The 13126-nt window shown below is 39.8% G+C and overlaps 1 protein-coding gene across 3 annotated transcripts in view; it reads right to left on the bottom strand.

Annotated features, from left to right (window-relative positions):
* Window positions 1-13126, bottom strand: part of LOC140477418 (lethal(3)malignant brain tumor-like protein 4) — a 293436-nt gene that overhangs the window by 82999 nt on the left and 197311 nt on the right. For all 3 annotated transcript variants that reach the window (XR_011960721.1, XM_072571276.1, XM_072571275.1), the window contains exon 20: window positions 5523-5596. Coding sequence is in view for 2 of the 3 variants with exons in the window: in XM_072571276.1 (XP_072427377.1) it covers window positions 5523-5596 (74 nt within the window). In the remaining variant the exon portion in view is untranslated. The remainder of the gene's footprint in view (window positions 1-5522; window positions 5597-13126) is intronic.

The following is a 13126-nucleotide window of genomic DNA, read 5'->3' as shown; positions in this document are numbered from 1 at the left end:
TCTGTCACATTTCCCTTTCTGAATGTCCCCCCAGCTCAGCAGTCAGTTCATAACATGCTGCTTGAGCATTTGTGTTACCACACACTGCTGGCAACTATTGAGAAAGAATCGTTTAGGGTAATCACCTACATTAAATTTCCTTCTGACTTCTGTAATGAAATAACTCTCGGCAATGTTAGCAGATGAATGTTCAACTTGTTTATAAAACATTGTTTTGACTGTTACTGGAGCAGGGACATTAACCTAGTTGAGATTAATAAGAAAAGGCTAAGTATTCATCAGGTAATATCTCCAATAGCAATTTCAAGGTTATTGTCTTTGCTTACCACTGTTCCCTGAGGTACAGTTGAGAACAACAGCTCATTTTGCAAAAAAATATTAGTCAACTATTGCAATTCCCATGGGATTATAATACACTGCATAAGATCACCAATGTGCTTTTAAAATTATTTCGGAGAAAGGTAGTAATTTATTAGCAACATCAGTCTCCATTCACGTATGATTTTAATACAAACAAGCAAAACTAATATGTAATTACAGTAGGGAGGGATAATGTAGCATATAAACATCTGCAATCTCAGAGTATCTTGGTAGTAAATAACATGTTGGCCTTCGATTTCAGAACTATTTCAAAGGAACACTGAATGGAAATATTTTCTATGAGCTTGCATTTCTTTATTCTGTCTGGATTGTTATTCACCTTTCAATGAGGACTAACTCAGGGAAAATTAAACTCTTTTGACATTTTTAAAATATTTTACACTAATATTAGGCTTTAATATTATTGAGCTAACCATCCTAAAATGGATAAGAAGCAACTGGACACGTTTCATACAGATAATATGGATGGTAACCAGGTGGCATCAATTTTACATTCACTAAATTGAGGATTGCCAGAAATCAGCTAATTTTCAATATCAGAGAGTTTTATGAAGTGTCCTTCTCAGAGCCCTCTAACAAGATTTCTCATATAATTTTATACTGCTCAACTCAGTATCTACGTACCGTGCTTGTACTATTTTGGACTCACAAGTAGTACACTACTGGGACCCAGTGCTATCTTTAAAGCCCAGGTGTGCACCAGATCAAAGGTGCTGCTAGCTATGAATAGACCTTTACAATACAGACAGTGGGAGGGAAATGAAAATGAAAAGCTTCTGACAACATGTATGTGGTGTGAGTGACACTTTGCTGAAAACTGAATATCTGATTCAAAAATATATTGCCTCTATATATCATAAGCTGTTTTAGCGCAAGTCATTGTAACTGTAGCTACAAGGATTAACTGAGACAGGTTACCTGTCCAAAGTGTTTTCCCATCCCAGAACCCTGTCCATGGTACTGGAATTGGGGTCCTCTTTAAAACTGGAACTCTTTCAGTGTTTCATATTTAGTATCTTTTATGTAGTCTGAATGTTACAACAGTATCTAGACTTCTCCAAATATAAACAGTTGTCTACGAAAACAGACAAAAATTATGAGCAATACTCATGTCAAAGATTTACTATACTATCTTATTACAAATGTGATGTTTTGGAAAAAGATTTTGTTCTTTTAAAGAGTAAAAACTAATCATCAAATGGGAATAGGACAATGGTCGTCTTGGCATCACGAGCAGCTGGCCATGGTCATTGTCTGAGAGGGTTCAAACAGTTCTTTGATACATTGTAAATGGTCAGCTCCCAAAATGAGGTACGTCAATGGGGACAGTTGGTCAGAGACAGTTACAACTGAGAGTATCCAGGGAAACAGCCACCATCTTCTTGCAAGTAGACCACGAGTTCCCTTACATCAGTCCAAGGGAAGACAACAGACATAAACACCACTTTAAAACAACCACTCTGATCCTCCATCCTGCTGGAAAGTAATGGGATTGATGAAGAATTCTCATCTGTCGTGGTCATATAATTTCTTTGCCTAATTAACTAATGCATCATACCTAAACTACTGCTACCTAACAAATTCAATAAACTATCTGAAAATTGCTACGAGTAGTTGACTGCCTGTCTTAGGTAACTTCAATCACATAGCTACAAAATCAATAAAGGGAGCACCTCTCTTTCTCTAATGCCCAGACTGGCATGACATCTTGTCATTGTTCACTGTGATAGAATTACACGCTGGAAAGCCTTCAAATGAAAACTTTTACTGAACATGAAAAACAAAGATAAAAAAGCTATGTTTCCCTAATGGAACAAAACGGGAGTTGCTTGCCTTTTGAACACCAACAGATTTATAGTCAACATCATGGTACAAACATATTTCTATTAACCCTCCAGGAAGCCTACAGGGTTGACACACACTGGTTTAAATCATTGTTCTGCAAAGACCAACACTTTGGTTAATTGGTAAACCCTTCAGAAAATAAATCACACCCATATGCCACTAGTCTGAATTTCAAACTCTCAAAAAATTTATATGTACCATCTTTTATCACAGTACTGATGATTTATAAAAGCATGCAAACAGGCTTCTCATTGCTGACTTGTGGGATTCTCACCTTGACATTCAAATCTTGGTTGGCATTCAGACAGTTTTTTTTTAGACGTCAAGAAGTTCATCTTTCCAATCTAGCTCCATTTCCCTAAATGACTTGCCATTTTCCAAACTGTTCAGTGCTGAGAACATTCATCCCAGTGCAATATTAAAAAGAAAATTGTCAGATTCTATGACAGGTAGCAAAGCTCTTGCATCAAATTAATCCCCATGTGATAAAACTGGAAATTTAAATCAAATGTCGCCTTGAATAAGTTGTATCATTCCAGAATGCTAAAGTTCATTAGAAATAATATTTATAATGCAATGTGGGTGTCACTGAAACTGGGTATTCAAAGCAGGCCAATACAGTGCTCATATTCAAAAATGAGACCTAGCAATGAGATACTCATGCATCAATTATTTTACAAAGTCAAGGAAGTATCAGGTGTAACCTTGAAAATCAATACACGAATCTAAATAAAAAGCAACTCATGTGGACATAAAAAGGGAAGCTGTATCTGACCGCACATCTTTACTTTTTTGAGGAAGCAACATCCTAAATGGAAAGCAGCATGCCGTAGAATGTGTTGCAATCAGACTTCCTGACAGCACCCGACAAAGTTCTATAAGAAAGGCTTTCGTTATGCTCACACTCACAGTGATGTGACCAGGAACTTAATTTAAAAACTGTGCTCAAAGTAGTCCTTTGGGGTTTAGAACATGAAATATGGGAAGACATCTTATTTTCCACATGGAGAAGTGGGAAAATGCCACCTTGACTACAAAAGCAATCACCAGTTGGTTCATTAAAAAGGTGGGAAATCCAGGAAACAGTAGAGAAACAGGATAAAAAAAGCAGAATTTAAAATCTTGAAAGCAGTATGACATTACTGAATAGTTAGAAATACGTTTTAAACCTTAACTGAAGAATTTAACATTCATACACTAATAGTGAAAAACTGCTAAATTCACCTGAAGTTCACATAAAATATTGAGTGTTGGCAGGTGCCTTTCCCTTGAACTGTGAGATCATCTGCTCAATACTATTTTCCTTTGAAAGGTCTCACATCGCATGAAAGTGGAATGGCCTCCTTCACAGAATGAAGCACTCACGCTACCCACTCTGGATGTGCTGGCAGCCACTACGCACTTGCTAACTACATCACGATGGAAGGAAAAAGTAACTGTGCTTCACACAATGAGACACAAGGTTAGCCTTTCAGTCCAGGATACCCCAAATCTTCATAGTCCCTTCTTGATAGACTTCCCCAATAAATTTTGTCTTCCCCATATCCACACCCGATTTGTTTATTTAACTGTTCATCTCCCCACATAACCCACCGAGAACTCTAGACATATCAAGTTGTCATGCCAAACAGAGTACTGCATTACCCCCCAGGGTGTTGCTGACAATAACCGTACCACCATTCCAACATTACCCTTGTCCCTCGCATGCTCTATTATCTCCCCCCACAACATAAGTGAAATAACTCCATAAAGGCCAGTATCCTGTCACAATCCATGGAGTCTAACCAGCTAGTTCAGAGCCATTCCATAGAGTGAGAAGAATCTGGAGTCTCCCGTTTACAGGAGTCAACCAAGGCTCCTGGATGGGCCCAGGTTAACAGCCCCAATCAGGGAACTCATACTCAATGTGATCCAGCTGGCAAACCTCATTCTAAACTCTACAATACATGGAGCTGTTTCTTTCACGATTCTCATCTCTTCTAATCATTGTGACTGGCACAGCCTGCCTTTGGTTTACAGCAATATCTTATTCACTTAAAAGGTTGGAGCATGTGGGTGAGTCTTTGCTGACTGAATATGGGTCAAAACATTTGCTGAGGTGTTGTCCTGTGTCTTTGACACAATCTGCCAAGAAATTACAGGGTTTAGCACCTAGACAAACTACTGAAACATCTTTTTGACTAAAAGAAAACCAAGTGAGGATAGTTAGTTTTGTTTTTAAATCACTAATATTGTCCAACAATTAGCTTTAAAACAGATTTTTCAACCGACAAAACAAAGGAAAGGGTTAATTTTCAAAATATATTGAGACGTCTTCCACACACAAGAAAATTATGTCAATTTCAACATATGATTGAGACGTACAAGGTGCCTCACCACAGCTGATCTTCAGAAATGTATTTTTATCCTGCACAACCTCAATTTTCTGATTTATTCCATCAGAGACATTCAGTGATTCAATCAAGCACATCACTCTAGCACACCTCCTGTCAGCTTCTTTTAAGAGTAGAAGTCTTGGAATAAGGTGTAAGAAATCCAGACCAGAGTGAACGTTCACGATAAAGGCTTTCAAAAGATAAGCTTGTTCATAGCAGCACAAAATCTGGACAACAGAGATATGTAAAAATAATCTGGGCTGCTGAAAAAGTGGAACTAGGAAGACATTTGGGATATGAATTCTCCAGCAAGGCAGTAAATACAGAGTAGGTATGTCTTTAAAAAAAACTGCTCACAAATACCTGATGCGGAAAGAAACTGAAGGCTATAAGAATGGGACCTGTATCATTATCATCTTGTTGCTTTGTTTCACTCGTTTAATATGTTTTTCAAATCACTACCAGTTCTTAGTTTGAATTGCCAGGTCCATTTGCACATATAATGGCAGTTTTGACAACGGCTGGATATTGGAAAGCGCAGCTAATGATGTGGTTTTTACCTATAATCGCTATTGTAGGAAGCCAATCGACAGACAGCAAGCTCTTACAAATAACACTGGGATGATGACAAAATAATCTGATTTATGTGATGTCAACTGAGGAATAAATACTGGCTTTTCTTCAAGACAGTTATATTTGAGAACCAAGTCAGGGTCTGAGTTTGACATTTAGTCAAAACCCTTCAAACATTATCCATCATGACTAAATTGGAGCTCTTACCTTTGTGCTCAATCCTGGGTAAGATTTGAATCCACAACTATGTGGCTGAGGAGAGAGTGTACTATCCATTACACCATGACTAAAATGTTACATATACACCTAACAGCTTGCAAGCAAATTAGTTCCAAAAAAACTTATTACCTTTGAGGAAACTATGCAGGTCAACATCATCTGTTTCCTCTTTCATTTTCATGTATTTTGCCGGTCGAGTGAGCCTAGCAGAAAAGCAGAGTAAAGTTCAGTCTGTATAATGAAACTCAATCACTACAGCCCTAAGCTTCTGATTGAATACTACAATGACCACAGGTATCATTCACTAAGGTCCAGGTGATTGCCTGACCCTCAGTGCAAAAGCTCACAAGTTGAAGACAATAGCACATTATCTAGGTGCACATTTCAGTGCTGTACAAAGGTATTTTCAAAGGTGCAGCTCTACTTATGAGACAAAATAAATAATTAAAACAGGTAAATCAGGGCAGGGTTTCAACATTCAATGGTACAGTCCTGGGGAGTGTTGCCGAATGAAGGAACCTTGGAATGCAGATTCATAGCTCCTTAAAAGTAGAGACCAGGTAGACAGGATAGTGAAGGCAGCATATGGTATGCTTGCCTTTATTGGTCAGTGCATTGAGTATAGGAGTTGGGATGTCATGTTGTGACTGTACAGGACATTAGTTAAGAGTGTGGTGCTGGAAAAGCACAGCAGGGCAGGCAGCATCAGAGGTGCAAAAGAGTCGATGTTTCGGGCAATAGCCCTTCATCTGGAATGATTCCTGATGAAGGGCTTTTGCTCAAAAGGTCGACTCTCCTGCTCCTCAGATGCTGCCTGACCTGCTGTGCTTTTCCAGCACCACACTCTTGACTCTATTCTCCAGCATCTGCAGTCCTCAGTTTTGCCCAAGACATTGGCTAGGCCACTTTTGGAATACTGCATTTAATTCTGGTCTCCTGTTACAGGGAAGATGTTAAACTTGAAAAAGTTCAGAAAAAGATTTTTAAGGATGTTGCCAGGGCTGGAGGGTTTGAGCTTAAGAGAGATGCTGAATAGGCTGGGGCTATTTTCTCTGGAGCGTCAGATGCTGAGGGGTGACCTGACAGAAGTTTGTAAAATCATGAGAAGCATGGATAGGGTGAATAGCCAAGATCTCTTCTCCAAGGTAGAGGAGTCCTCAACCTCAGGGCGTAGGTTTAAGGTGAGAGGCAAAAGATTTAAGAGACCTAAGGGGCAACTTTTTCACGAAGCAGGTGGTGTGCGTATGGAATGAGCTGCCAGAGGAAGTGGTAAAGGCTGGTACAATTACAGCATTTAAAAGGGAACTGGATGGGTATATGAACAGGAAGGATTTAGAGGGATATGGGCCAAATTCTGGCAAATGGGACTAGATGAGGTTAGGATATCTGGTTGGCATGGACGAGTTGGACCAATTCTTTACTGTTCATCTCTGTGACTAAAATGAAGAACTATAGATGGACAAATCTGAAACAATCACAATCAAAATTTGCTGGAGAAACTCAGGTCTGGCAGCATGTGTGGAGAGAAAAGAGAGTTAATGGTTTGAGTTCGGTGAACCACCCTGAAAAGGTGCAAACTGTGTTTTTTCACAGGTGCTACCAGACCTGTTGAATTTTTCCAGCAATTTCTGTTTTTGTTTGTTAGGGGAAAAGTCAGTAATGCTTCACGAACAAAGCCGTAGTAAATAGGAGTGTAGATACACTGTGGAGATATTTCTCCGATCTGTCTTTGTGTGTGCAAAATGGTTGTTCTGTTCGCATGCATAATAGAACTGCAAAGTGTTTTATGTGAAGCAGAGGAGTTTGTTTCTTCAAGATAAAGGCATTTATTTGCTTTTCTTTCTTTCAGTGACAATGAATAGTAGCAAATCAGCACACTGTTGATTTTTCAGTTGGTAAACTGTAAATTGGTCTCTGTCAGATTAATCTCTGAAGATGTTGCATTTGGAGAAGGCTTTTATTAGGCCATAGGTGAAGTATTGTGTGCAATTCTGGGCATACTTTTTCTTAAGTAGGATGAGAAAAAACACAGCTGACGGCTGAGGGACAGCATCATTTTACCAACGTATTAGCAGGGGTGAGGAGATATCGCTGGACTAGTATTTCAGAGCCTGAGGCTAATGTTCTGGGGATATTAAAAGGGAATGTGCAGGAAAATGAAAGTGACATAGATAATACTTGCGGAGATCAACATTTGGAAGTTTTGAAGGATCAAAAACCTGCTTCAGTGCTGTAACATCCTATGAATTAATGGTCTGAAACCATGAGAGAGTTAGAAGTCTTTGAATTTGTTCAAAATGAAAACCTTGTGTGACCAACAAACCTTATAAAACTACCATAAGTAATGAATCTTGTAGCTGCATAATAAATCAGAAAATGTTTCATTTTGTTTGGTGCCCAAACTAGCACAAAAATGATGAAAAAATGCATTGTCATAGATTAGTCAAATCAGTTCACTCTACATACTGAAGACTGCAGCATTCAGCAGCCAGATTAGAGATTAAAGGCAATTCACAAGAATAAATAATAACCAATTAGATACGACTTAATTAGATTTATGGTTGAGACAGTGCGCATGTGGAATTAGGATTCATGATTCAGAAATCAATCACTTCCCTTTAATAATTTACTTAAAAGCCCATTTTAAATGTGCATTAATATATAGGGTTTATCGTGTTTTCCACATACACGAGAGAATTAAAGGTAATTTTTTTTAAGGGATTGGATACTATGTCCTCCTTCCAAGCTCTGAATCACATACAAATTCATCAACAGCAAAACGTGCTGGAAAAACCCAGTAGGTCTGGCAGTATCTGTGCAAAGAAAGCAGAGTTAACGTTTCTGGTCCAGTGACCCTTCTTCAGAACTGATTGTTGCGAGGAAAAGGGTTGGTACTTGTGTGAAAGATGGGGTGGAGGGAGGAAGGAGAAATAAATGATAGAGCCTAAGCAGAGACAAAACAGTTGGAACAAGCATTGGGTAAAAATCAGGCTGAGAGAATGAGTAGCTGCTAATGAATAGATGACAATAAATGATGGATCTAATGATAAATGATAAATCTAATTGGTTATTATTTATTCTTGCAAATTGCCTTTAATCTCTAATCTGGCTGCAGAATGCTGCAGTCTTCAGTATGTAGAGTGAACTGATTTGACTAATCTATAACAATGCATGTTCTCTGTTTGGCTTGTCCTATAATTACTACTATTACAGGACAAGCCAAACAGGGAACAGCCAGGGAATTCCTAGAGGCATGGCACTCCTCCACAGATTCAATCAATAAGCACATCGACCTGGACCCAATATACCGACCACTGCAGCGGACAGCTGGAACTGACAACCGGAAGCGGCAGATTCAAACCACTACAAATGCTGGAGGAAAGCGCTTCACAGGAGGCTCCCAAGCACTGAGGATGTCACCTAGACAGGGGACGAAACGTCTGCAACACAAATTCCCAGCTCGGCGAACAGAACCACAACAGCGAGCACCCGAGCTACAAATCTTCTCACAGACTTTGAATTCCACTGGATGTTGGGGAGCTCCTGCCTTTAAGCCCAGTGCTGTACCCGTTCCCTGTTCATGCTCCATTTCATTGTGGCTTTATGAAGTAGGATGTGTGACTGTAAAAAAGGAAGTTAATTGTGATAGGGATTGCCTCTGAGGTGTCACTGTAGCAAGTGGACAGATGGCTACAGCGATGTAAGATGGATGCTTTATATATGTTTTGTTATCTTTTATTTTAGAGTTTGGACTTGAGGTAGCAGCATGTCATGTGGGATTTGGTCTGTGTCTGAAGAGGTTTAACGACTAACTCATAAGTATTTCTGTAGCCATGATGAGAGGCTTTCCATTTAGGTGGTAAGAGATTGATTTCTTTCTCGCTTGGTTAGGGAAACACCCAAAGCTTGAAGAAAAATTAGCCGTTAGATAGTTTTACAGCAACTTGGGTATGCAAATATAAATATGAAATTTATATGGATATTAAAACAGTTGCTCCCGATAAACAGAGATGATTTAGAATTGCTAAGAAATAGGTTACCTCTGGGTAAGCGGTTTAGTTAGAAAGATCCAGACCAGAAGTGTTTGGTTCCAGTCCTGAAAGGGGTTATTTCAAGCTGTTAAAATCTATGCTTAATTATCATGAAAAGACTATCAGAATCTCAATTTGCGGAATTGAAAGCACAGCGAAATTAAGCCGTACAGATGTAGAAAAGAAGGGCATTCTCTCTCTAGTACGAATATCATAAAGGAGTGTAATTAGAATTCATGGGAAACTGTTTTATCTTGTGTTTCAAAGTCTTTAAATTTGTGTTATATTCGAAGACTTTGGTTTGTTCTATTTTAGCTTCATTCCTTTTGTGCAATGAACTTCTCTTTTAATGTTAAAACCAATTATGCAGCATTGCGCCTTTGTGCTTTGGTGAAAGACAACCGTATTAAAACTAAAACAAAAAGATCTATCAAGCCATTTTCAGACTAGGGTGTGACTGGCTCAGTATTATCATGAGCTGGGATTAGCACAAGAGTTCGGTGGAGTGGTTGATGAAATGCAGTCACCCCCCTCCCCTTAATTGTGGCCCAAGTTCCATATTCACTCCAGCCAGTTGAGACCTTCAAATCTGTATTATTATTCTCAATCACTCTTGGGTTTTGCAACTATTTCTGGCTATGCTCGCACAGATAGAGTCTATAACATCATATTCAAAATAGCAATGGAAGCAATGTATTCAGTGTCGGGCAGAGGAGCCAAGACGTGTGTCCGAGAGTCACAGGATTGGATTACACACTAGGCAAGGGCTGGCAGGATGGAAAGACTAGCCACAGATGCCATGCATCTTCAGCTAAGTCTGGGATCTCAACAAGGTCAGGCTGATGAATGTAGGTGTAGCATGCTGGACAGGAGGAAGGTAGTCCTTGGCAGCAACCCTTAGGGTGCAGACCCTCAGCAGGCACTAGGAACATGGAAAGGAGACCTTTCAGATGTTCATAACTTAACATTTACAGCTAAAACCTTTGCCCAATATAAACATTCTAGGGCTGAATATCCCCTTTCGGCCTCTACTCCCATTATCAAAGGGTTAGTTAAAGGTTTTCAGCTGAGCAACTGTGTAAAACTGCTGAAGCCCCCAGATAGTGTTTGTACAGGTAGCAGCTGCTTGACAGTGACACTCCCAATTATGCACATGCAGGCTCCCCCTAGTGGTAATGCTGACCTTATTGGCAGCATCATCTTTATTTGGTTCCTAAACTGAACACCAAAACACACCCTTCCCAAAATGTCTGTTTCTTCACCCTGTCCCCATTCCTCCCAGAAAACGAAATCCCATGATGTGGTATAGTTTCAAATACACCCAAATTCCCATGCCACATTGTACAGGTAATCCTTCTTTAAGTCAAGACAATGAACGCCAGGAGGTAGTCAAATACAATGATTTGTCAAATCTGCAAAAACTGCATGACACTATTAAAATTGGACCTTCAAACAAGTTCTAATTACCAACATTTACCAACATTCCTAAAATCTATCATGATATTATATCTCAAAATCATATTTGATTAGATTACTTAGATTAGATTAGATTACTTACAGTGTGGAAACAGGCCCTTCGGCCCAACAAGTCCACACCGCCCTGCCGAAGCGTAACCCACCCATACCCCTACATCTACCCCTTACCTAACACTACGGGCAATTTTGCACGGCCAATTCACCTGACCTGCACATCTTTGGACTGTGGGAGGAAACCGGAGCACCCGGAGGAAACCCACGCAGACACGGGGAGAACGTGCAAACTCCACACAGTCAGTCGCCTGAGGCGGGAGTTGAACCCGGGTCTCTGGCGCTGTGAGGCAGCAGTGCTAACCACTGTGCCACCGTGCTGCCCACCAAGAAAGACACACACTGGAACTACAGAACAAATCAAATATATGCACATAACATTGATCACAAGCATCAAACAGTTATATTAAGTCAGAATCAGGTTTAAATGTCAAATGACTATTTTTTTTTGTCTATGGCAATTTCTTGTGGTTTTCACAGTGACTTCTCCAGCAGTAGAACCTTAGATTAATGTTCATGATAACCAGTGCTGGAGTGCAACAAAGATTGAATTTTATTTAGGTCTTGGACCACAGAAAGTAGGTCACTTAACTCTTATAACAACGTGCCGTGATGAAGTGCCTAAACAAGTTTATTTTATGCTTATTATCCTGAAGTGGAGATTATATTTCATTTTCAGAAGCGTTTGAATTTTAAGTCAAAAGAATTTTGTAGGAAACATTTTTTCTCAGAAGAAAATTAAATGAATTTTACAGCATAATAGCTATACACTTTAGTGTCATTTTTTGTCACAAAAAGTGGATTATGAAGATGTAATTCTCCCAACTCCACTGAGCTGTTTTGATTGAGGGACAATTTCTACTGCTACAGCAAGAGCACATGATCATTTGTTTCACTGATGATGTTTGAACAAGGAAAAGTGGGAGGCAAGATATTTCTTCAAAAGGTGGAAACATTCTCTTATGAGGGATAAGAGTTTGCTTATGAATGCATTTAGCTTATTGCACAGATTGAAAAAATACTTTTAGTGGTTTCAATAATTTGAGGTGGCAATAATTTGTGCAAATGATGGAGAAGGTAAGCACTACAGATGCTGGAGATCAAGAGTGTGGTGCTGGAAATGCACAGCAGGTCAGGCAGCATCTGAGGAGCAGGAGAATTGACACTTCAAGCCTAAGCTGATGAAGAGCTTATGCTTGAAACGTCGACTATCCTGCTCCTTGGATACTGCCTGACAGTCTGTGTTTTTCCAGCACCACATTCTTCAACTTTGTGCAAATGATTACCATAAAGCTTCACCGATAATGCAAAGGAATTATAAAAGTCTGTTACAAATTGTGGAACTGCAGAAGACAACAATAAAAAATCTTGACATTCAACTGATAGTTTACAATGTCACTACTGATTGATTTATTGTCATGTGTACTGAGGTACAGTGAAGAGCTTTGTTTATGAACAGTACAGGCAGATCATAATAAGCAAAGATATGCAGATCAAAAAGGCTTCGATAGAGGTATGCAGGTTATATTGCACAGGGTGTGCACTAGGCGAGATCAATGTTAGCAAGATCAGCATTACTTGAGGCTAACCAGTCCATTTGTCATAAATGGAAAGCGGGCTATAGCACCAGTGCTTCATTTGGACGCTCACTGAAGATGTTACCTAGTATGGTGACGAAACGTTTGAAAACGAACCTTCTAGCTCAGTGACCAAACCTACATCCGATCCATTCATCAGTCTAATAACAGTCAGGAAGAAGCTACTCCTGAACCTGCTGATGCATGTGTTCAAGCTTCTGTATCTTCTGCCTGATGGAAGAGGTTGTAGGAGATCATTACTGGTGTGTTATGGGTCTTTGATAATGTTGGCAGTCTTCCTGCGGCAACAAGCCATGTACATGGAGTCCATGGATCGAAGGTTGGCTTCCAGGCTGATCTGGGCTGTGCACACCTTCTGTAGTTTCTTATTGTCCTGGGCAGAGCAGTTGCCAGACCAGGCCATTATGCACTTGGACAGTATGCTTTCAATGGTGCATCTGGAGAAGTTGGTGAGGGTCCTTGTGGATATGGCAAATTTTCTGAGCTGCCTGAGGAAGAAGAGGCGTTGTGCCGTTTTGACCGTCACATCTATAGGGGAAGTGCAGACAGGTTGTCGGTTATCATCACTCCGAGGAAC

The sequence above is a fragment of the Chiloscyllium punctatum genome, chromosome 5, assembly GCF_047496795.1.
Source record: "Chiloscyllium punctatum isolate Juve2018m chromosome 5, sChiPun1.3, whole genome shotgun sequence".
NCBI classification, from domain to species: Eukaryota; Metazoa; Chordata; class Chondrichthyes; order Orectolobiformes; family Hemiscylliidae; genus Chiloscyllium; species Chiloscyllium punctatum.
Note: the sequence above shows the minus strand (reverse complement) of the source record. Positions and strands in the feature narration are given on the sequence as shown.